This window comes from Nestor notabilis, unplaced genomic scaffold (genome assembly GCF_000696875.1).
Source record: "Nestor notabilis isolate BGI_N333 unplaced genomic scaffold, ASM69687v1 scaffold6984, whole genome shotgun sequence".
NCBI classification, from domain to species: domain Eukaryota; kingdom Metazoa; phylum Chordata; class Aves; order Psittaciformes; family Psittacidae; genus Nestor; species Nestor notabilis.
The window spans coordinates 1-26,312 of record NW_009925976.1 but is presented as its reverse complement, the minus strand read 5'-3'; the positions used below and the strand labels follow the sequence as shown (position 1 = coordinate 26,312).

Genomic DNA, 26,312 nt, shown 5'->3' with positions numbered 1-26,312 from the left:
AGCTGAAAAAAGGAGCACTGAAACAATGTTAATGTAATCATTTTTCATCTAAGCTTATCCATTTCTTAGTTTCACCAAGAGATTCCTTATTTGAAGGAATGCTGGCTCTAATCCCATCCTTAATTCATGTTATATACAGCTCCAACAACCCTTTATTGCTGCAGAGATCAGAGAAAGATGATGTGACACTTCAGGTAGCGAGGTAAGTTGAAGAAGTTTCTCTCAAGTGAACGTTTTCTTGTTTGGTGGGGGGCTTGCCTGGGCTAGACTTGCAAAGCAACCAATGTCTATGCAGATAACATGCATTTTTATACTCTCTAGAGTGTGTAAATACATAATGTATACAATTACAAGCAAATAAGAGTTCATAGGAGCTTACTTATGTGCAGCAGGCAGAACATTTTCAATGCTTTGCTGTGCTTCCTTGTTTACTTATTTATATTCAGACAAAGGAAGTGGTGAGGCTGACGAGATGACAGCTTTTCTGAGAAGAGACCATTTTGTATCAGAGGAAGCAGTATCTCTCTCAGAGGTCCTAACAACTGAGTCCTACATTTAAAAAACCAACAGCTCTTAAACAGAAGAAGCCAAGCATCAGGCAAGGGATTCCTGGACACGCTGGAGGTGGTCGCACACAAGGAATATGTGGCTGTTCCTTTGACAGTACTGCTTGAATCTTCTCTATCTGCCTAGAGGAGAAAACTTCACAATGGATTTGAGGAACATTCCCTACCGTTCAGACGTGCTTACCTGGAACCCAGATGACTTGGCAGACTACTTCAGGACAGTAAGTTTAGCTGTGCTTTGTCTTTGTGTGATGGAGGAACAAACTGCTGCAGCATTGTTCGTGTTAAATTTACACATTTTTATAATGGCCGGAACTTGCTGCAAAACCAAAAGCAAAATCACTGTCAAGAAGCTGAACCAAACTGGCCAGTAAATTCTATAAGTGAATCTTGAAAGTGTGTTTTAAATTGCATATAAGAGAAACTTGTGGCTTTTCAGAGAAAATATACACTTTACTACAACAATTGCTGATACAATGCATGTTAACAACTGTAGAAGGCATTAATGTGTGGAGAGTACAAGTTATTTAGCTCTTCTTCAACAATTTTCAGAAGGTATTTTGTTTTTTCAAGTTGTTTAGTGTTCACAAATGTGCCTCTGAATGTCTTTTTGTCTCACATCCATGAGAACCCAGCACAACTTCACAGTTGTAGATACACGGACTCCACGGGTTTTAGGCTCAGTTGGAAAAACTATTTGCCTTTTGGTTTGACTTCCCTCATCTAAACCTTCTTGGGCAAAACTCATGGCTCAAGGTTAGTAGCTATCCCCTTTTTCTGGTCACTGTTACTTTTTCTGATGTTGCCTTGTGTAACGAGCTGGGAACTTCCGTTTCTTTTCACATCTTTTTCACTTGTGACTATCTATACATTTAATTTTAAATGGCAGAGAAGTTTCCACACTGAAGAAGTACTTTGAAAGGCAATACAGGAATGCTGAAACCTTTGTGATCACCCAGGGATGTGTAACTGAGCTAATTTCACTGCAATTTCATTTCTATGTTTTCTCTGTAAATTCCTCATGTCAGAGACAAGGCCTGCTCTGTGTCCCTTGCAGCTGAATATGTTCTTCCCAAAGTCCAAAACTTTCAGCCTGGAGTTTAACATTCAGATTAATGAGATTTTGAAGATTTGGGAAGACTTGCAAGCACTGCCAGCATAGGTGGTTGATTTTCAAGTGAGCTGCCAGACCAGACTTATAAAACCTGTAAGAGTTTGGGCTTGATTTTAAAATCATGTGAAGCTTATTGTTTCACTGGCTCCTGTAAGTCTATGAGACTTTTATTTGAGGAGTCGAGGCAAGTTTGAAACTAGAATGCAAAACCAGCTAATAAAGACAAGCAGCTCAAACACAAAGCCTATGTTTGGAAACTAGCAACTACCTGCAAACCTCTAATTTTAGGTTCCTAAGTTTCTATCAAATAAGAATCCTTCATACATAAGAGTAGTAACATCTAGTGTGTTAACTTCAAGCCTCTGCTAATTTATACTATACACTCAAAATAGGGAAGGATCAATGAAGAACCAAACCTTCAAACAATATCTAAAGACTTTATTTATTTATTTATTAAAAAAAGCGAAGCTGTTCATACTGGTAATATGTTAATGAAATAGTTATTTTTAATAGCTAGACAGTATTTTTCATCAACTACTTTACGAATGCGATGAGGTCTCAGTCCCACTGATGCGTTCTACCAAGCATGGCAGTTGCTCACTGCTGCATACAGACTTGTGCTGGTAACGTCATGGTAACACTCACTGACAGAGACAGTATTTGCAGCTTTAAGTCCTCAGTCTGCACAAATGTCTTAATCTGTGTCTTGATGTATTTAGCAGAGTTTGGACTGTTTCTGCATGCATAACTGAAGTATCCTAAAAACCTTCTCTCAGCTGTTCAGATCTTTTCAGGACCTGCTCTCATATAACACCAAGTTACAAGATTACTCCTTAAAATGAATAAATAAGATAAAACTAAGAAAGGACATAATGCTCCCTACAAGATGTTCTCTGCTTTAGGGAAATTATCCCAGCAGCACAGGATCATGTGTCTGCTTAACTTTCCCTAACTAAAGTTTCAGGCAGGACCAGAGCCATTCTTCTGTCCCGAAGGGTCCAAAATGTCACTTTGCCTGCTCTTTGGGTTCCTTCTGGTACGCACTTGATCAACTTGGAACAGGAAAATGTCATTCTAACCAGATAAAAAATATAAGTAATATTCTTACATGCTATTTCTGATCAAATTAAAAAAAAACAAACCCAAAACCCTGAAGACACCTGCTGGAAATATTTAAGATCCGGGTCTTGCTAAATGTGGCTAGAGTTTGGGTTTGTTGGTTTGGTCTTTATTTCAGTCCCCCAAATTACTGTTACATTTTTGCCTGGTAGGACCAGGAGCTTTATTCTATTATGTAAGTGATCAGTTTCTGAACTGCCTGTCCTTGTCCTAAATACCACTATAAAACAGAATATTGTGGAAAAACTTTCTAAATATTACAGATAATTTTCAGGATTAATAAGCAACATATCTATCCAGAAAAGGAAGCTTTTTGATCACAATGAATTCAGAGACTGGGATCAGGACTTCAGTATTCCAAGATAACAAGCTTTTGCTGTGCTTCCTGTTTTCCACAACTGTCAATACCACAACTATCCATTGTCCAGATATTTGTTTGGGCCAGGCAACTGTGAGGTGTTTTTCAAATGTGAGGAATTACATGTTCCTAAATGGATGGAATTGTCAAGTCCACTGCAGAATTCTTCTCTTAAAAATCCATGTTTACAGAAAAATATGAGCCATTTAGACAGGCTCTAGCATATGAAAGGGTGACTTGAAGCATCTACCCAAAGAAAACGTTTTGTCTAAGTGTCTTTATCCATTCTCAAAATGAAGGGTGCAATAATCATCTTCTTGTCATTGACAGTTAAAGTATAAGGACTGTGAGAAAGTCGTGAGGAAGCACAGCATAAATGGACAACGATTTCTGGTAAGTGGATCTGTAAAAACTCCTTCCTGCAAAATTCCCACCAAGTGATTATTTCAACTTCTTAGTTTGCATCAGCAGATGCGAAGTGCTGAGCTTGAGATGATTACTGAGGCACAAATACGAGCAGTAAGTGCCTTTGCTAAAATCAGCCAGCTGTCTTTCTTTACATACAGAATGCTGGGAGCACAAACATGTTGTTTAATATGCATCTATTTATGTACCTTCTCAACTGACAGGGAGGTTGTAAAACCACAATCTTGTCTTGAGTTCATCTGTTCCTTTATAGGAAGTCCTTGTTTTGAAATACTAACTACAGAAAACTCACATTTATTAATTGTCCTCCCCTACTAAAGAAGAAATAGACTGGTCTGAATGATTGGCTTTCTAGTGTAATCACTATTTCATGCCTATATACTTTAAATAAGGTTTCTTTAAATTTTTTATATAGCAATATACAAAATCAGTGAACTTAAAGAGCAGCAAAACCAGTAAGCAAAGTCCTTGTGGGTTTAAATCAACATTGCTTCAGGCTTTACCAACAACATGGCTTAACTTTAGTAAAGCTGACAACTTCCATTAACATAGCTAATGTTTTCAGGTCTTAATATACATCCATGAGGATATGTAAGGGCTTTTATTACTGCGTTATTTTTTTTTTACTTTATTTTTTATTATTTTATTTTTATTTTATTTCCAAATATTAACTATACTATTTCCCCCCAAAGTAGCCATTTTGATCATCTGTATAATTAATGAAGGTGAGGAAAGCTATGAAAACCTCTTCTAAAGCCTTGTATTTCATTTACTTGTCCTAATGGATCAAGCTTTTTGACATTTCATTTAAAGATAGTATCACATTTTCAAGCACCCTTCACAGGAACAGGATATGACACTTCCCTCCTACAGGGTGGAGTCAGAATTATTCAGATGTGTGTCACTGTCACAGGATCTATCCTACCAACCTCTGAGAGCTACTCCTTAGCTCAAGCACTAAGGAGCTGTGGCTGGAGTGGGAGTTCTGGGTCTGGAAGCATTATGAAATTCTGGAGTCTCTGAGGTACAAATAAGACAAGCAATAACTGTGTGATTCCTAAGTGATTTCTATCATTTTTTATTTCCAGAGTGTTTCTCTAAATACATAGAATCGTAGAATCAACTGGGTTGGAAAAGACCTTTAAGATCATCAAGCCAACTGTTTATTCCAGGGCTGCCAAAGAGTGCAGCATTTCTTCAGAAGCATCCTAGCAGATGCAAAGGATGCTTTTGTACTAAGCTGCTGCTCACCTCTGCAGAGACTTAAAACTTTTAAGCTTTTGACCTACCTGCCATTTGTATAAAAATATGTATCTTGCCACTATCTAAAAAGGTTCACCTGTGAAACTGAACAACAAAAGGAGACTTTCAGTGGACCATTGCAGAGTACAATGCAATCTTGAGAAAACAATTACTTCTCTGTATGAATGTTTTTCTCAGAAATACCTCTTTAAATTTTGTAAGTTATTGGAAAGTGCCAAATTACATTAGCACGGAAGGAACTGTCTGGACTGAGGGTTTGCAGGTTTTCTGTCTACTGTCAGATCTATCTGGTAAACCTGACTGTAACAGTACTGCTGTCTTATTCATCAGAACGTCCTAGTTTCAAAGTCACATTTCTGCATCTACTACAAACCTACCACAAGGAAAGTCCAGGTGAGATGTAGTAGGAAGAAGACCAGAGAGATTCCATGTAACTTATTCTAGTAAAATTCTCTAATATTTAAAAAGTGGCACCATGGCAGTTTAAACTGAAAGTTTAAACTGGTAACTTTTATCAGCTTTATTGCCAGAAGGCTTAAAAGGTCTTTAGAAAAAATTAGGGTTCTTCAGTAAATCCTGCAGAACATTTCCACACAGAGAGTACAGTTTTTCTGTGTTTTACCTCTGTGAGTATTCCCAGAGGCAAAATAGTGCTAGAAACCACAGGTGAGATTAGTTCTGTGCTGAAAATCATTTATAGCATTGTGTACCAATGCAGAATTAGAAACTTCTTACTCTTGGCAGAAAGACAGAAAGAACCAGACTATCATCCATGTTCCAAAGGGAGTGTGTGAACCTTGTGATTAACTACACAAAACAGTTTCTCCAAAGTTTTCATAACGCTCTAATCTGACCTAAACTCAGCATTGAACATAATGGAAGAAGAAGAGGGTTAACCCTCTCTGCAGGAGCATAGTAAAGTTCTCAAGACCTAGCGCAGCTCAGCTTCAGGTCAGGAACAATTTGGGATCTAATCACTGTAGTATGGTTGAAGGGGGAAGAAACAAACACACAGTTTCTAGAAAGACTTCTGTTAGGCTGCAAAGGCTGCTCTTAAGTCCAAGAAGTTTTCAAACCGTATCTCCACTAGAACATGTGATTTTACATGTACTGTGATGTTACAGATAGGGTTCTTAGCACAAAACTCCAGCAAATGATGCTCTATTTTAAAATCCACTGTTTTGCCCTGAAACTTTGCAATCGTGCAAAACTTTGCCTGATTTTGCTATGCAGACATAAATGAATTCAATATGTCTAGCTTCTGAAGTCACCTAAATACCGTATTTTTTACCTGCACTAAAAAGATGTGAAGCAAGATAGCCTGAAATCAGAATCTATGGTAGAAGTTTGCCTTCCCTAACAGGAACAGACCTTTACAAAGCGCATTTCATTGCACATTGCCTTAAAACTACAAGTGTTTAAAAGAGCATTTGAAATATTCTGTCCTTTTATATTTTCTGTGAGAAGCATAATTCCACAGTTGCCAGGAAGAATGCCATTGCTGATGGGCTCAAGCAGACCATGTTCTGTTTGGCTCACACCATAATCAGTAGCACAGGATGTTACGAGGATGTAGCTCTCTATCAATTGTTTGACACTGTCCAACAAGATGAATTATAGTATCTCAAGACTTCTTTAATAATACTAACTACATAAAGGATATGTTTTCCTGTATGCTAGGTGATAGCAATGTACAATGAAAAGATATCCAGAAAGCAACAGAATGAAAGGAGAAAAAAAAATATAAGACTTAAAAATAGTGCTGGAATTCTTTGGGTTACTGTCTGTTCACCTGCTTTAGCTTCAGCATCGCGACAATCTCCAGGAGAAAGCTGTTGTAGAAGAGGGTTTGATTCCACTTCTTTTGAGAAGCAGCTTGCCTATAAGTCAATGTGACTCTACACCACCAGTAAAGAACTGGATTAGAACCAAAATCAGAAAAGCAAATGACTTGATTTTGACTTTGCACAGAGTCCCATTAATCCTGGAAGAATGGCTCATCTGCTGGTAAACAAACATTCTCATATGGGAAGTGCTGGTTTAAGATTTTACTTCTCCTCACAGGTCATTATAACAAGCTCTCATTAAAACATCGCAGCTTTGAAGTTACATGTGATTATTTTGTTGAAGTCCTTTGTGTGTAATCAAATACACACGATGTTTGTTAACCTCCAGCTGGTTTTATACAGATACATAACATAAAAAACAACATCCAGCAAAATGAGAAAAAGAGAGAGAGGATTTTTGATGGCAATGGGTTCATTTCTCTTACAAGCCATGGGATGGACAGGCTGTTATCTTACACTGTTTTTCTATGCACTCGCTATTCCTACCAGGTGAGACTTGATGCCTCATTTTGCATATGCAAACTTCTGTTGTAGCAGGGTGTTCCATGGACAGCTCTGTGACATGTACCATGTGCTTTCTTTTCAGAACATGACTGAAAATGACATTCAGAAATTTCCCAAACTCCGAGTGCCGTAAGTAAAGCCAAACCACTTTAAGAGTTATCTTAGCTGATCTGCAGTGAAAACTCATAGGAAATATGGGCAAATGATTTGCAAGTGATTAGATAGAGACCTGTTAATTGTGGTGTACCAAGAAAGTAAAAGTTACTCCAAAATGAAAGGAGGGTTCTCATGATTGCTCAAGCACAATGATACAATATGGAAATATTGTCTGGGGGATGTTCAGAAGAACTCATCCATAAATTCTTTGATTAACAGCAGCTACACTAAGGTTAAACTTTTTTGCAAGAATTACCTTTAAAGTATGATTTAACTGTTTGGTGTTTAACTGTTAACTTAAGCTCAAAGCAATGAATAAAGTCACGTATGACTTTCTTTTTATGACACTTGAGGAGTTCAAGTGATTTTCATCATGTGCTTTTCCTGTAAGCAGGCATTAAAGATAAACCAGTCTGGAACATTCAATTGAACATTGAATTGAATGTTCCAGAATTGTTCAATTGTTCAGCTTCCCTGAGCTCTTGTGGATTAGCCCTTGAAAAAGTTTCTAATTTATCTGAACAGATTCCAGAATTTTAAAGAAGTTACTTATGAAGAACAATATCTCTTTAAGTTAATACTGAGTAATAGAGAAACTAGCTGCTTCTAACATTTTACGGTGAAGAACAAAGGATTTTATTTTGCTATGAGTTCTCTGGTACATATTTAAGCTGGAGGTTAAAAGGTTCCTAACTGTAAGACATGCGGCGCTCTTCATGGTATTCTAAACAAATAAGGAGGGAACAAGGAACTCAAGTTGTACCAACACAGCAGTTCCTTTGCTGCTCATTTCCCAGTTCCAGACTCACTCCCTCTATGCATATCTTGATTTTGTTACATGAGATACAGTCTGCTTCACCTTTTCTGATGCATCAGGGCTTGTGTAAGAGGTTTTGGTGAGGCCAAGAGCACCGAAACATTCTGAAATACCTGTGTGGTCTGTCACATTCACATGCTTCTGTGTAAGCTGGTGGCTAAATCTGAGGGCAGGAGAATACCTCTATTCAGGTCAGATATGCAAAGACATTACATGTTTCTTCAGATCATATCTATACTTTCACACAATAGGGATTGGTGGTGCATGAGTGTTAGCCAGTGGGCCCAGATACTACAAAGGAAGATGCCCCAATTGGCATTTGGCAAAAGTGCCTTGTGTTCTCCGTGTTTGAGCTTCTGATTTTGAGAACTTCTGATTTGCTTTCAAATTCCTGAGTCAAAAACAGTCAGTGGAAGGTCTAATAAACCCACACATACAAGAGATATTAATGTCATAGATGAACAGTCAAAATGAAATCTAACAATATGGATTTGCTACTATCTCCTCATCTAATCTATTGATACCTCAAAAATGCTTTGGAAATTTGATTTTCACAGTCCACTTACCTTGTATCACACCAGCAGCAAGTGGACAGCCTTTTCTAGTCAGATCTTCTGATCTTCTCAATAAAAACTCGAAATCAAGAGCTTCAAAAAAAAGACTTCAACTTTTTGCACAACTTGAAGAACTGAATAAATAAGTAAATTAATCAATCTGAATGAAAGTTCTGGAGCTAATGCCCTCGTTCTCAGCTTTCCCCACTCTTATAAAAGTGAAACAGTTCACCAGACTATTTTGAATGCACATGGGACAACACATGGGACAAGGTGTGGGGTCCTCCGTGTAATGCCACTGTTTGCAACAAGAATTTAGGGCTTTAACGGGAAAGAAAAGTGGTTGCCATCTAAAAACAAAATTAAACTAAACAAAAAAAACCCCAGCAGAATAAAATTCATCAGTAAAAGAACTTGTTGTATTTTCAACATTATTTTCACCACTTCAGAATCTCCACACTCTCTCCAACGTGCAAAGTACTTGCTGCTGACTGCTACAACAACAGTCACACCTTGCCTTCACATCAAATTGCAAGCCCCACCTAGTAGGAGGTTTTCTACAAGCTGAAACACACATTAGCATATTGTATAGTACCTGATGCTTAACAACAGTGCTAAATTCCGAGCATGTTCTGTAAAAATGTCTAATATAAATAGCAAGAGTCACACTTGCAGCCAGTGGAAGGAATAAAATGTACATGTACAAGAGCAATTGCTCCTCAGTCACCTCCTGAGCCTGGTACATGGTTAGACTAAATGTATACTTTTGAGCAAAGCTACCGATCAGGTGTTAAATATAACTCTGTCATTACTTGGGGATGATTCTGTGACATTTACAAGAACCTTTAAGTGCCTAGGCTATAGAGACAGGCTGAGAGAGCTGGGCTGGGTCAGCTGGAGAAGAGAAGGCTCCTGAAGAGTAGACCTGAGAGCAGCTCCAGTGCCTAAAGGGGCTACAAGAAACCTGGAGAGGGGCTTTGGACAAGGGCCTGTAGGGACAGGACAAGGGGAATGGCTTTAACCTGCCAGAGGGGAGATTGAGATGAGCTCTGAGACAGAAGCTCTTCCCTGGGAGGGTGCTGAGGCGCTGGCACAGGGTGCCCAGAGAAGCTGTGGCTGCCCCATCCCTGGCAGTGTTCAAGGCCACGTTGGACACAGGGGCTTGGAGCAACCTGCTCTAGTGGAAGGTGTCCCTGGCCATGGCAGGGGGTTGGAACTGGTGAGCTTTAAGGTCTCTTCCAACTGTTATCAGTCTGGGATTCTATGATTCTATGAAGTATCATAGGCCATTTCCTGAAACTAAGAGAAACCCCACACAATCTTCTGTTATTATTAACATAATTATCGAAAGCTAATCTCCATCAGCTGTGTTACAGGTGCACGTCTCCATGAATTTTCTTGTGGCTTATTTTTAAATACATAAAAAGGATTTAAACAGTATTTTGAAACTTAAAATACCTCCGAAAATCTTTAAAACTCTCCGTTAAAAGGGCTGAAGACTATGGAAAGCTTTGTAAAACATTTACATATGTAAGGGTAACATATAAAAGTGGCTGACACCTCCAAACAGTCCTGCAAGTTCTATTCTGGCAACCCTTTTGCAGTCGAAAGGGTTAATGGACAAGAAGTCTGCACAGGATGCACTGCACATGCACTGGCCATACACAGATTTCTTGAGGGATCATAACAAACTCCACATTTCATGTACCCCAGCAGGGATACCCATTCTTGTCTGTGGTCACCTCCTACCTTTCCTGTATACCTGCAAGAGGTCTTGTACACCAGGTGATTTTTACTGGTATGGTTAAGGAAATCTTTTCCACATATCTATTGGGGCATTACCTCTTGTGGAGGATGGAAAATGAAGAAAATAAAGAAAATAATAACTTTTCTCTGTCATTCAGAATATTTACCGTGATGGCGCTGTCACTCTTTGGAACCCTGAGACCTCTTGCACTTAGGTTCCTATAAAGGCAGTTTTAGAGAAAAGTTTATAGAATTGACTTTGTGTCAGTTGAAGCCCTTGCTGTAGTTGAACTGCTCTGGGTGGACACAGGGAAGTGGGAGTGGAGAGAGATTCTGGGGCTGATGTAAAGCTTCTTCAGGCTAGATAGAAAATGCCACCACACATTATTTCTACTTGAATATATGCATTTCTATTTGAACATGCAGAGTATCACTCTCAAGTCATGTGGTAAAAATTTAAGAATACTAAACATGTTTTAAGAATTTAAGCATAGTTGCCAATCCATGAAAAGATACGTGCCTTTCTGTTCCAGTGACCTATGTAGATCTGCTATGGCACTGAAGAAGAAGCTTTGAACACCTGATTACATGTAATGGAACCCAGTCTCCAGGTTCCAGACCACAAAGGGTTTTACCTATTTCACTCAGTGGAAATCTGTGGCCCGGGAGACATTCAGTCATTATCCCATTGCCACTGACCTTTAAGGACCAGCAGCGTTTGGGACAAGTAATCTATTAGTAGGAACATCTTGTTCTTACATTTTGTCCTTTTTCCCACTGAGAAATTAAGGTAAATAATTAAGATAATTGCTGATGGCATGACCATAAGCTTTAGAGATGAGGTTGTCAGGAATGTAGCTGTCATCCTAAATAAGAGAGCATCAGGGTTGACCTACCAATTTCTTCAGTTATTAACAGCTTAGCTATCAGTTACAACCTCCTTTCTTCAAACATACACTATGCTTAACACTTGGCATTTTGTAACAATGTGAAAACCTGCTAAAAACCATAGTATTATGGGTTTTGTTGTGCTCATTCATATTACTCTTGACCTTGCCATATCTTATGGAAGAACCATACAAATTAATACTAATATCACTAGGTTAACACACAGACCTGAAGGTTCACAAACAACACACTGCATCCTGAAAGAGTGGTGCACTGGTGAAACAGGGAAGGGATATGGTAAATTTTACACAGCAGACACTGAATCTCTGTCTTAAGCACTAAATGAAACTCAGACCTAATCATGATGCAACTAACATTTTGATAATGAATCTAATGAAACAAAAGGCCAAGATACAGCTTGAGGGACCCATGGAGTTTTGTTATTGCTCATTATCATTATTTCCAGTCACAGAAGGTCATAAAGGTTTATACTTGCGGATAACAAATGGGAGTCTTTCAGAATGCTTTAAAGTACATCGAACAGAATGTGCCCCACTGGATGCGATCAGAACCAATAAGCAAGAAAAAGCCAAGGTCTCATTCAGAATAATGTTGGTGGTTGGCCAGTACCTGAACCACAATATAAACACTGAGTTTAGTTGTTGACACTCTTATCGCTTACTATCTTGAGAGAAAACGTTTCTAAGTTTTCAGTAAGTCAAGGCTACTGCAGGCTGCTGATCCCTTCAGTTCCTCAGTGCCCTGCCACTGGCAAATCTGAGACTGGAAATTTTCAGGAAACTTGTGGCATATCCCACAGCACTTGTGAAAATTTACAGTCATAAAGAGAGCATCGTTGCACTAAAGCAGATAATTGTATCTGCCAGTTCAAACATGGGAAGTGAGCTGAGTTCTGAAGGGGACACACTCAGAGCCTACAAACACAGCACAGCCTGAAAGTCATTCTACTTTCAGGAGAGTCAAAGTGCAAACCTAAAAATGAAGCACTCTGCAGGGCCTCTCTCTTTCCAGAAGGTATGCCATGTGCAGAGGTGGATGTGTGTGCACACATGCTCTCTCAGCTGGGAGGCTAAAGGTTGTTGAAAGGTTTAGAACATAACTGACATTCAGCCAGTTTTGAAGTCAACGTAGTAGTATTGCATCTGCCCAACAGACTTTTCTCAAAGGCCAAAACAAAGACTGCAGCACCAACTAGGCTCTCAACAATGTTCAGCCTGCAACACTGCACCCTCCTGGCCCTAGAGGACTCTGCCTTCCATCTCTCTCTCCCATCTTAAGTCCTTTATCCCCATCCTCTAGAATGGATTCTACTCACAACAGTACCTGCACTCAGTGAGCAGAAGCCGAGTCAGAGTCCGGCTTTGGGGCTGGGTTTGGGTTTCACTGTTCTTGATTTTCATCTTCCTGCCAGTTTGAAGCAAAGCATGAGGTGGAGGAGGCAGAAAGAGAAAGAGAAGTCTGAGTAACATTTTCTGCAAGTTGCCTTATCCGCGCCTATCGCCCACTCCCCGGCTCAGAAAGCAGTGTGGTTTGGGCACTTCCTTCCTCACACTGCTGCAGACTCAGCTGCTCAACGCACCCACTTCTGTAATAACCTTGCCTGCAGAGGTTCTTAACTTGGCTTTCTTCTAACAGCCTCTCTAAGCCATTGCTTTGAAGCATTTCAAATAAACTTGAAGATTAGACACTGTTACTTTAAGCAACAAATAATTTTTTTGGCAGCAAGATAAGATGATCAACATTCTCCTTTCAGGTTTTCCTCAAAACCCAGTTGGTGCAAACGCTCATAGCAGCCAGGCCAGGGGTAGTCCAGAAAGCTTCCCAACACTCAGGTCTCATTTCTACCCACAGAAGTCTGAATAACCAGAATGATTAGCTCTAAAGCCAGTGATCTTCATTTTACTTCTTTAGCTGAAATAACCCCACAGTATTATGAAAGATCCTTCTACCTCTTCCACACCAGAGAACAAACCACACACCAGTTCCGTAATCCACATCTCCACCAAAGCACTGGTACACCCAGTGCACTGTTCACCCCATAGTATTTCCTGGTGTTTCACATGGAATTTATTATTCACACAGCAACTTCTGTACCACCTGCAGCAGGACAGTTCTTGTGCAGATGAGTGTTGATTGCATGGGAAAGAAGAACATACATTATATACTCATATAGATCATATGCCTATAACTTGGCTTTTTTCTTGCTTTATACAATTTGCTTGGGTAACAGTGTCAGACAGCTGTAATCCCTCTTACATGATTAACATTTGACCATGAGCTTATTTCCAGAAGTGCAGCAATATTCAATTCAAATAGAAAATTGCCAAGTACTGTCTTAAGAAAAAACATAAAATATTCTTCCTCTGACTTTCTATTTTCATACCTGGATCCTTGAGAACAAATCCTCAACTTCAAATTACCCATCCTCGCCCTTTTCTGCCAGCATGACCATGCTGATCTGAAATTGCCTGTCCTTGCTGGCAGCATCATCTCTCCCCACAGAATTTTCCATAATACAACAGAGCAACCCTATGTCTTGAATTTATCTTTTAATCTTAAGTACACTAAGGCAAGTATTAGGAAAGTAGCAAGGGCAAGTCAAGGGATACTCAAAATAAGAGAAAGATTTTAGTATGGTTCAGGATGTTGGCTTTTTTTTTTTTTAATACTAGATTGCTTGAAAGCTTGTCCTCCTTAAGTCCCAGCGCAGAAAAAGCAGTTAGACATGAAAGCAAACACACATGAGGTCACTTGGAAAAAGCTAGGGCATTATTATTGCTGAGTAGCTGAAAAAAAGACATGAAAGAAGAAATAAAACAAAATAGAGTGGTGACTGCCTGGCCATAAATGCAGGTTTTACAATACTGAGATGAAGCTTAATTGACCAGAACTAAGATGTATGGAAAAGAATTCTGCACTAACAAACAACACAGTTAAGATTGTACAGAATTTAGAATCCGAGATAGACATGTTGAATTCCTGACTTTTTTCATACTACTTTTATTTCCACAATTACTGTCTCACATAGACCTAAATAATACAAGCTAGAAGTAAAATGGGATATTTTTCACCAGATGTATGCAACCAATTTCCTTTGGTTGCCACAGGACTTTCTCGGTGGGGCTGCACTCAGAAAGCAAGCGAGTGAAGGAAGTATCAGCCCATGATTCATCATAAGCTCTCTTTGAAACAAAAATGTTATTTAAAACAAAATAGTCATTGAGGCAAACTTCATTAGTGGCAGAGCAGACCTCTGCAGCTCTCAGTGCTCAGCTCAAGGATGCCTGTCCTGCAACCTCAGCACTGCTCTTGGGGAGTCAATAAGAAAACTCTCAGTTCCAGCATCTGTGCTGGCTGCGGATGGCAGCAGCACCAGCAACAGAAATAAATGCTCCTGACCGGAATTGTGCTCGGGATTGCATTTCGTTGGTTGACACTCACCCTACGGCTCTTTACAACTCGTGCATGAGCAACAACAGCACACTGCCTTGGAAAAATCTCTTTAGACATAAAGCTGCAGTCTTCATATGTTCCATGATATTACTGCCCTGCCTTGAAAATGTGTTATAACATGGAACTGAATCAACTGTTGCACCTTCTTTACTGGAGGGATTCTGGATTAGGTATATCTTGGTGGTGATACCTCATAGAGGAAGGGAGACAGGAGAATAAAGCAGACAGAGGGGACATGTAACCCTGCTTTTGCAACCACCAGCTTGGTCAAAGCTGTTTCCTGAAGCATGATCTGCTTTTCCATGCAAAATAATACAAATGCAACTGCCATCATTCAAAGCAGCAGTGTTCTAGTGCATGACATCTAGCACACTCTAAGCATCTAAGGCTTGCTGGGCTTAATGTTTGTTTTTACACTTGTTTGAACAAATCAGGGTGTGTCTGTATAAAGAAAGCCCAGTTTTCAATTGGACATGCTGTAGTGCAACTCTGCAGCACAATGATCAAATCAACATTCTTTCTTAGTTTAGCAAGTACTTAGGGGAAGCAGCTCAGAAAATGACAAGTTTCAAGGATATTTTTCTAACTATTTTTTGTCTTTCTTTTAACTAGAATTGTAAGTAAATTAAGCCAAGAAATAAACAGGAATGAAGGGAGGCTTTCTTTCCTTCCAAAATGGTAAGTAAACTGATTCAGCTTCTCTTGTCAAAGCTTTCGGATCTATCTTTTCTGACCAATACCTGGGTCAGAGGGACAGCCTGAAATGATATAAAATCCAACTTTGTTTAGCTGATGTCTGTTAAGAATTGCAAAGACTGAGCCCACAAAGACCCCAAATACTTCTGCCGTGCCCAGAACCAAGTAACATACATTTCATACAGTTTTCTACCTGAGTTCAATCAATCTTTAGGAATGCTAAAAGCTTAGGCACACATTACTGCATAAATAAATCATCATTAAGGCATTTTGCACTCCTATACATCATTACACTTTTTAATACTTTACAACTTACTGAATATAATATTCTTGCAATAGATAAAAGAGCAGAAACTTGCAAGAACATTGAATGAGAAAAGAACCATTTATGTTCATATGCAATGAACGTCTAAGCCTCGTCAACACAACGTTTTTACATCAGCTGACAACATGAGTTTACACCTTTGCATTAATCAGAATTCAAAACTAGAATCAAAACCCAGAAGAATATTTAGCAAGCTTACAAGTATTTCTGAACTTGACTTTCAGCAGCTTGACTGGAATTAGTAAAGAAAGTTTCTGGTTTTGGGACAGAGGCCCCTGGTAGATTTATTTTCTGAGTCCCCTTGTTTCTAACCACTTGACCTCAGTGACTTGAATTTGTTTCAAGACAGTTTAGCCTACATTAGGATCCTGCACGTGAAGAACAAAGCAGTACGGTTTTGGCATTTTGGGCAGAGTTAAACTCATCTATGCAAAGTTCATTATACTGCTAAAGCTAACTGTTATCTTCATTCACAACAGACTTTAGTATGCTTCAAACTTTTAAGAAGTGCAAATGGAAGGAATTTAATTTTTTTGTATCTTCGTTGTAGGGCCCAAACACAAAAAAGTCCTGAAGCCCCAGGTGAGTGTGGACTGGCAAAGAGCCTCTAACAACAAAAAGTGCTTAAGATATTAAAATATTGAGCTAATCCTTGTAGGGCACAGTAAATGGGGAGAGAAGGAGGGAGGGGACATGGGGTCAGAACCCAAAACAACAAACAGGTAAATATGAGAGCATGAAGTTGCAATAAGAATAAAGAGCAGTTACAGGAGAACCAGCAGGAAAAAATACTGTTAAAATAGAAAAAAATGGTGAAGAAAAGCAGGAGCAGAGCAATTTACATGAGCATCCACTGCCTTTCTTTAACCCAACATACAGTATCGGTGCTTTTATATTTCTGTTCCAACACCTCTGTCCCCTGCCCCTACTCGTAACAGCACCTTCTATCAGAGAGGGAAGCTTCTAGATGTCCTGAGTTTTCACTTCAATCACTTTCTTAAGTGGCCACGAGCACTTAAAACTCTGCAAGTTGCCATGTTCCCCCAGTGTCACTGAAATTAAAAAACCCCTCTTTTGATATAAAAGCTAAAACAGTATTAAACAAAGAGGTCAGAAGTCTGTGCTCATTCCGAAAGCATTCTACCTCAAATTATATTTAAAACTGAAGTGTAGGACAAACTTGAAGTCACAGCATGTTTATCAACTCATACAAGTATAGGTATAGTCTTAGTTTTAATCAGAATGCTATTTGAGGTACCTTTCATGCCTGCCTGCCGTTGAAAGACCTACCTTGTTCCTGTGACATAGTATTGTGGTTCAGAACCAACCTGGGATTTGTTGTGTCCTTTTTGTCAAGTTACATCTTGATAGTTTAAAGTTGTGCATGCTAAGAAGCCTTAAGTTATATTTCTTTACACAGGATATGCAGGTCAAGAAGATGGTGGTTGGTCTTCATTTGTGAGTATCAGGATTAAGAAAACCACAAAACCTACTGGTTGAATGGATTTCCTCTTCTATAAGGCCTACCCTTTCTCACTTTGCCTACTTTGAGCAGCACAGATGGAGTGAGCAATGGCAGGGTGTGTTAGGATGAGGAGAAAGAAAAGGAGGAGCATGAATGACTGGAGTAGCGGCACACAGATTTCTCCATAGAGAAAAGGGTCTCCCCCAGTAACTCAAGCCAGTGCTTCAGAATGGCAGTCCAATACCACTGGCTCCAGTAGAAGCTCACAGCCTACAACCAGGTCTCCACAGAACCTTCGATGAATTTTATATACTGATTCCAAGCTCTTTGAAGAGGAGGCTGATAAAGGAAAGATTGCTGTGTTACTCAATGGCAAATTCTTGCCATTTTATTCTTTAGAGTTGATTTGTTGAAGAATCTGACTTTCTGAAGCCAACTTGACTGCAAAAGTTCCTTTTGCCTTTTGGCACAGAAAATGCTTTGGTAAACGTCATTATAGGAAGCACCCACAGCTCAGCCAGCTGAATGGATAAGCTGACTGCTGCACAGTATGGGTTTATGCACATCTCTTACACTGACCAGTGCCAATGTTTTTTTGCAGAAAATGGGGTGGGATTTTTAAAACCCACTTGTTACTAAGTTTGCAGGAGATTTGCTGCTATTTTAGGAGCACAAAATGTAAAAGTAACCAACTACAGAGCCCCCCAGTGCAGAGTTAAGCTGGGAATTTCAGCCAAGATACCAACCACAAACTGAGCATTCTTTTCCTTGCAGCCTTGGCAGATTGCACAGAAGATGTGTGCAATGACCACTGCCATATTTTCACTGTGACCTTACTAGGTCCTGCAAGTTGTATGAAGCTGGTTTGGTTCTGGTCAGCGGAGGGCAGCAGGACCCATACCAAAGACCTCATTTTTTCTGAAGCATTTTTAAAAGTTGAGTTGCAGGCTGCAGAGTACATGTTATTAAGTAAGAATGAACAAGAACAGGCATCAGATGCTGCTCCAGTGTATTTTCAGGGTGCTTTGTCTGTTAACTAACACAAAGGCACTGTGCATTTCAATAAGCAAGCACCTTATCTTGACCTTCTACTGCACTTACAGTTATAAAATGATACTCATTTCCTTTCTGAAGCTGGTGTGTGCTGTATGCATTAAGAAAATGCTGCCTCCTTTCCTCATTTTATTTCCACAGTGAATTTTTTCACTCAAACTGGTTGTAAAAACTTTTTATCCTCCAAAGCGAAAAACATTGCAGTGAAAAGCCACAGGGAAACTGCACTGGAATGTTTATTAGTATCCTGTTACAGCAATCATCTTTTATGTATATTTGCCAGGATGAAGATGATGACTATGAAAGCCCTGATGATGACCAGGAACAGGAAGATGAGGCTGACTATGAATCACCAACAGAAGAACCTGAGGAAGCAGAACATGACAGTGATGGCTACGAGCCACCTCCATCCAATAATGATGAAGCACACCACAATGTCATATTTCCTGCCAAGTCACTTGCAAACAACACAGATTATATAGGTAATTACTAAAAATTAAGTGTTATTAATAACTTGTAAATGGTACTTTCACACATCATCAGCCATGTTTGAGATGTCTGGTAATGGAATATAGAAAGTTTTTCCTTGAAGTCAGCAGTGTAGTTCTTGAACAAGATTTAGTGACAGACTTACAGCATGCTGGTGGCTCTGTGACTTTTGAAGCTTGATTTTCTACTTCAGACAAGCTCTGTTGGGTTAAAGACCAGTTTCGTCAGTTTCATGTGATGTGTGCATTCAAGCCTTTGGTCTGAACCTGCATGAAGCTAAACATACGGGTATATTGTATCAGCATTAGCATGCAACCTTGAACAGAGCAAGCTGTTACAGCCGTGGCAAAAGTGTCCCTTCCTCTGCCTGCAATGTTTTCATGTGTGATTCTTCAGCAGCCTGCAGTTGTGGCTTCAAACCTGCCATTTAGACTGGCTGGTGTTTCACACAGTCCCTGTGCTGCAGGGGGTGAAAATAAATAGCGTGGGCCAGCAGACTAGCACATGGAGTCATCTCAGAGGCAAAGGGATACATGAGCCTGTAACTACTCGTACACCATTGATCATAAAGCAACTGTCCATTACCTACTAAAACAATATCTTTATGATATATTAAGTACACAGGCTATTGCAAGGGCTTTTTTCATAAAGATCTAATAAGAATAAAAGAACCAAACTCGTAGTTGTTTAGTCTGGAATTTTTGTTTCCTCTAGACAGACCTCCAAGCACTCGATCATCGCAACAGCCTCCAGTACCACCCCAGCGACCCAGCCCATCCCCAGTACCAGCCTCCTTTGGGGGAAGAGGTGCTTCTGTATGTTTCTTTCTTAATACTTCACCTATTTCATTTGCCAGCAGGAACCACGACATCGTAATGCATCTGCCTGGACAAACCTAGGTTTAGATACCAAATCTTTTGCAGTTGCTGACATCACAGTGCTGTCAGACCTTTCTCCCTCTGCCTCAGCCAGCAAGAGTCAGTAACACAGACATAATACATATTTCCCAACTTCAAATTTACATTCCCTAACTTCAAAACTAGCATCAAATGCACAGAAGGGAAAAAACCCACAACAACATTGTTGAAGCTCCCATTTCTTTCCTTTGGTCTTTTCTTTACTCATGCCCTCCCCAAAATAACATCCCCCTAGAGTATTCCTTGTGAGACAAAACAGATGGAGACAACTCTGCCTGTAACAAAACCCCATGTATGTAGGACATTCTTCAGGAATGCTAATGGCTCACATCCTTCCTGCAGTGAGCAGAGACCTATTCCTTGTGCTATACCAGAGACCAAGATTGGCAGATGTGGTGTGGTGGGTTAATTTACTAAAACTGAAACAGACAGGTGAAGACACACTTTAACAATATGTAAAACATTTGTTTTAGCTGCCAGCTTTTCCTCCTCCACCAAGCAACAATGACTTGAGTAGAGACAGAAATACCAAGCCTTTGAAACGTAAGTAGAGCTAGTTTTCTCTTTATAAAGCTTTTCCCACATGCTATATAGTGCTACATTTTTGCTCCTCAGCCCCACTCTCTTCTGCTATTTGTAGCCTCAGTTGTTATTCCAGCTCATAGCTAGTAAAATAAAGCCATACTGACCTATAGTAGCAAATTGTCTTACACAACTGTTGCGTTTAGCCCCAGCTCCTTCTATAGACAGAAGCACAAAGCCCTCACTGGATCGCCTTGTTCCACCATTTGAAAGAGAAAGCCCTGGACCAGGTCAGTATTTGCTTGTGCTAATATCAATGGGGCTTTTAATTATTCAAAATTACCAGTTTGAATATCATTCATGCAAATGAACAAGGCTCAACCAAAGGTACTGTAATCTGATCACACACAAGGTGATCTGTTTATGAGTAAACAATGTGAACAGTACTTATAAAGCAAGAGAAATTGTATCTAGAAAGTAGCAAGCCTCACTCATGACTGGTTGAACAGAAAGACATTAGGCGTTCCCTGTGCAATAAAGGTTTGAGGCAATTACTTAAGTGAACAAGGAACTATTTAGTAGGTTAAAAGAGGAAATAATTTTTGCATACAAAGCTAATGAAACTGCATACATCACTCTATGTAATTTGGCACCCTGACTTCAAAGAATGCTGAGAACTGAAAAAACATAGGAAAAAAATTGTATTTGTTTCAGACCTGAAAACTACATTTTATAGAGAATCTAAATAGATACCCAATGATTTTTATTTATTAAACACTTCCATTTGTTATAAAATAGCATAAAAATATCCAGTAATTAAAAGTTGAACCATAGAAAATATGACTGTAAAACATGCCACTCTGAAATGTATAATAAGAGATACTGCACTTTTGCTATTTCTTGCAAAGCCAAAAAAATTGTCTGGCTTACACCTCAGGAGGCCGAATGCTTCAATCTGCAAAATTCAATTTCAATGCTGCTCAAAACTTGTTTGTTTATAGAAATTTTAATGATCTTACCTTTGATTTTTTCTGAATGTAAGCTTTCACTATTTTCAGGGAGGAAGCCCAGCATTCCTGAAAAGGTAAAGTCTTTTTGTTTGGTGCTTATTGATATTTTTCACCTATTTTGATATACTTACACATTCTCTTAACTATTCCTTGTTGCTTTACAGCCTCTGGCTTCACAGCTAAGGTAAGAGTTTTGCCTCTGGAGATGAGACTCTTGTTGCCAGTATTACCCAATTATTTCTTAGTAAGCAGCTTTTTGTCTTTATTTCATCATCTTGCTCCTGCTTTAGATCCCTGGGGGAACAGCTAGCAATGATGCCAAAACCTCCTGTCCCACACAGTGACAGATATGAAAGAGGCAATCCAGCCCCTCTAAGGAAGCCAACCCCTGTAAGGCAAGTGTTCATTTAACTGAAATTTAATAAAGGATAAATTCAATTCAATAAAAATACAGATAAGCAATACAGGATAGTAGACTTTACTGTCTCTGCATGACAGCAGTGTCTGTAGTTATCAGTTTTGCTCCATGAACATGCATGGGCCATGTTCTAAGCGACAGAAGAGTTTGAATGCAGAAAAAGATCTCCCCAGCCACATCTGAAACAGCCAAGTTGAATAAAGAAATGGGTGATCCATGGTTTTTACTAAAACTGAAACAGAAAGGTGATCAAGAACTTGACCAGATCAAGTTCTTCCTCTAGGGAACATTCCTTCATGAGTTCTCTGGCTATTGTTTTTAGGACAGTAGAAGAAGAAAGCTTTACTTTCCTACCATTGATTTTACTCACCTGCAAAGCTCCTTCTCAACAGCAAACAGCTTTCTTTAGCAGAACTAGATCATTCTCCAGCATTTTCTAGATAACTTGTGGGCTCAACAGTGTGACTGATCTTAAAACAGATTAAGAAAGTAATCAAGATCTGCTAATCGGCAAGGATAATTTATCAGAGAAAGGATAACTGGAAGGCTTAGCGTGTGCTCCAGTGGTGTTGCTAAGTACTAGAAAGCAGTTCAAGAATTGAAGTCTAACATTCCATAATTGTAAAAACTGAAGTTGTAATCTCATAATCAATTCATCAGATGTTTTCCTTGTTGATAGAGTCAAGATGGGCTAAGGACTAGTGTGACATCTTACGGCTGAAAATTAGAATCTCAGATACTTTTATGGGGGAAAAAATGTTTCTCCATTCATTAGGTCTGTATACTTAATATAAATTCATGTCTTAGTTGAAAATACAGCCCAATGCACACAAAGTCCATGAGTAACATTCCACCTATGATTCATATATTGTTTTCTCTGTTTCATTTCAGGCAGGGTTGGCCACCACACAAAACACCTCAAGTAAGTATAGTCTCAAAGCAAATGTTTAAAGGTATAGGGACTACAATAAAATGAAGTACCTGTATAAACTAATAATTCTGGAAAAGATAAACATATTTTTGTCAGTTATAAAAATTACTCATGGTTTCTTTTTGAACAGTTCTTCTACGTCAGGCTCAGTTTATTCCCAGAGTACTTTGTCTCAGATACATAGTAAGACCAGAATTCTTTTCTGTCATGGGAGAAGCAATTTTGCTTACACTAGGTTTTGGCGTTTTGGGGTTCTTTTCCATCTTAAGCTGACCTACGGAGTTCACTTTCAGATAACTCATAGCCTACACTTTCTGATGGAATGGGGAAAGTTTACATCTGCTGAGAATTTCTTACTACTTTGGGTCAAGATCCATTATGGGAAATCTACCTCACACCTTATTTGTAATAGTAGAACTTGAAAAATGATTTGGTGTTGGATGAATATAGAAACCCCGCAGCTTAGATGAAAGTGACATTATAGAATTGGAGTCCTTGTATACTCAAAATACGCCAACTTCCAGGGTTTTATTTTGTAAAATATTCCTAAGACTTGTGCTATAGTATGTTGCTAATGTTTATTTTCTTTTGGCTCCCCAGGAAGAAGATGACAGTGAGTATCTCTACTGTGATTTTTAAAACTTTAAGTCTTTCTTGGTTTAATTTCTAAAAAGAAAAAAGTGATTGTAAAGTTGTTTTCTTTAAAGGCATTTCAAAATGTCAGGTGGTATCTTGATGGGTTGTAGAATGTACCTCCTGCAGATGTATATATCAAAGCTGCAAAACACAGGAAATCAATAGCTAATAGACCCTTCATTCAGCCACTTACAGGACAGCAGGGTTCCTTATTTTGAAATACATTTCATTTTAAAGATTTGTGGTCTGCACACAGCATCAAACATCAGGCAGCTGGGCATGTAGACCCGGTACCCTTCCAGCCTGCAATCAAACATCCTGTCAGACCCTGCTGGTCTTCTGTGTAATGTTATTTACTCTAATGGACAGAAGTAGAACTCGTTTCACACGATATTGGTATTTATAAATTACTTCAGAATCCTGGTTCCTAAAATGAAGCTGGTAAAGTGATGCCCTAACAGAAGCAGAACATCTGGCCAAGTCTATAAATTATCACTGCCTTTAAGCCTCAGTGAAGAAGAGTGCTGTTTAAGCTGTGCAGAGCACAGTTCATCTGCCCCCCTCTTACCAGTAGCTGATTTCTGAGGACACTGCAGAAAGAAAATGTTTTATTTTATGCTGTTGTTTATGATGATGTGGTAGAAATCTCACAAAGGAATGAAGTTCAAGAAGGTAACCTCAAGTGCACTCTTTAGAAACAACGTAACAGAGAACATACAGTAATGTACCACCTTCAGCTCTACAGCAGTTATCTGAATTTTGGCTTATATAAAACCAAAGGTAGAACATGTAAATGTAAATGTTGCTCAAGCCTATTCGAGTTTATTTGTAATTTTAATACTTAAGATTACAATCTGTAACTAACATATCAAGGACATTTTATAGAACAGTTTCCTCCATTATGCTTATCTAGTTAAACAGCAGCAATGCCACAGCAGTTCTTCATTCTACCTCATTTAAGAATGTTTCAGAAGTTTGACATTTCCTTCTCTTCCTCTCCGCAGCTGCACCCCAAAGACCAGTGCCACAGTTATCTTTGCCCCCATACAGCTCCAACACATTCCCATCCAAATCTGTCAAGCCTCCACCTAAGCCAGGATCCAACACTCTGACTAATGCAGAAAGGTTTGTTTCACCCATTATTGTGTCATTCCTGTGAATCTCTCTGCAACTTTGCAAATAATAGTATGTAGGTGGCTACAGGGTTCTCAGGTGAACTCAAGGCAACTACTTGAAGTAGTACATTATTTTTCAGCTATACCCTTGCCTCCACTACATGATAATTTGTGTTGTTCTTGCTATCAAAGAGAATCCTTCATATAACTGAAGCTCTGCATCCAGTGAAGCAGATGACAGAGGACATAAGGCAACCAAAAAAAAACCTCTCTCAGGTTTATGTCAAGGCAGTATTTTAGGGCCTAAATGGTTCAATGCTTCTGTTCTCTGCCATTGCATCCAGGATCCCCAAGAATGACAGGCCCTTTTGGGAAGGGATCATCATCATACAAACCTATGCAGGATGTAGGGCAGAGGTCCTTCTCTAACAGGTTTCTGCTCTAGGAGCCTAAATGCTACAGCTGTGACTACTAATTGCTTCAGAACTAAACCCCCACCACCTTCACCATCTAGAATTGAATGTGGAATTTCCTCTAACCGTTAAAATTCCTATTAAAATTGTGAACCTTGCTTCAACTATGATTTCTTTCTAGCTTCAACTTCCATGTATTAGATTGCTATGTCTTCATTTGCTAGATGGAAGAGCCCTTAATTAAATTTTGATTTCTGATGCAGTGTGCAACAGACCAAGCTTTGATAAGTTACAGTGGGCTCCTTGAGTCTAAGTCTCAAGTACATTTTCTAAGGTCTGTATTTTTTTAATGGCTCTTTGATGAATTCCTCCTATTTACCATCATGCTCTGGAACTGCTGACACCCCAGTAGAACAAATATTGCAGTAGCAACAGCAAGGTCATATGCAAATAGGAACTATTCTTAAGATGAACACTTCTGCTTACATTCAAACAGCGCTGCCAAATTTTACTATAGCAGAGGCCCCATTTGGCTAATTCTCTCCCATGAATCAAGTCATGATAGTGTGGTTTTGTTCAGCAAATATAATTAACATATTCGTCCCAGAGCTTTTTGTGCAGTTCATTTAAGCAGGAGAGAAATATGAACTGTAAAGGAAAAGAGTGCAGGCAGCTTGTTCCCAATGAAGTGACCAGGCCATAAAAGAAACTGTAGGTTTTCTAACAAAAAAGAATAAAAATTGATACAGGAGGGAGATCATAGGCACACGGAGGTGTTATGGTGCTGTGGGTATGAACTCAGGGCCACTATCAGCTCAGAGAATCACAGAGTGGTTGAGGAGGCCAGAAATCTCTGGACATCACCTGGTCCAACCCCCGCGCTCAAGCAGGGTCACCTACAGCTGCCCAGCACCATGTCCCAATGGCTTCTGAATATCTCCAAGAATGGAAATGTAATGGTGGATCTACTTAGATTTAAAAAAGGAAAGAGGAAACAGCAGCCTACCCTCATTCTGCATAGGTCTCAAGAGGATCTCATGTTCCGTAAAACAGGCTCCTCAGAGACAGAAATGTTGTACAGCAGTGTTGTAGTCGAAATGTTGTACAGCAGTGTTGTAGTCATACTGATTCCTTTGTTTTCCTTTTAAACAGTGCTAGAAACCGGTCTTCAACTGGCTCACTACCACCACGCTTACATCTAGGTGTGTATCCCCCATTCCTGCCTTTTTCGTGCAAAAAATGACTGAAGGTTGAAAGTTGGTTTCAGTGCAGTTAATATAATGGCTTTTCTCTAAGGATGTTTCTGGCTGGACTGTGAACAGAAAAGTATCAAGTTCCTGAAAGGCATCTTGTGTAACTTACTTAGCCTTAACCAAAGATGTTATTTTCCAGTGAAGTTTGGGCTTACTGCCTAGCTAAACCATTGTCAAAACCTCATATAAGCTACCTGTTTTAAAATATACTGAGAGATATATATATAAAAAAATATA

The 26,312-nt window shown here is 39.3% G+C and overlaps 1 protein-coding gene across 1 annotated transcript; it reads left to right on the top strand.

Moving 5' to 3' along the window:
- Window positions 1-709: 709 nt before the first annotated feature.
- LCP2 (lymphocyte cytosolic protein 2 (SH2 domain containing leukocyte protein of 76kDa)) lies at window positions 710-26,024 on the top strand (the record flags this gene model as incomplete). The annotated part of the gene is made up of 17 exons (XM_010013306.1): window positions 710-787; window positions 3,488-3,550; window positions 7,280-7,326; window positions 15,445-15,510; window positions 16,404-16,435; window positions 17,274-17,311; window positions 18,655-18,853; window positions 19,575-19,675; window positions 20,251-20,320; window positions 20,506-20,589; window positions 21,358-21,383; window positions 21,474-21,493; window positions 21,600-21,708; window positions 22,623-22,649; window positions 23,259-23,271; window positions 24,299-24,419; window positions 25,975-26,024. Coding segments are annotated over exons 1-17 (1,144 nt in total), but the record flags the coding sequence as incomplete, so codon positions are not given.
- Between the last annotated feature and the right edge of the window lie 288 nt (window positions 26,025-26,312).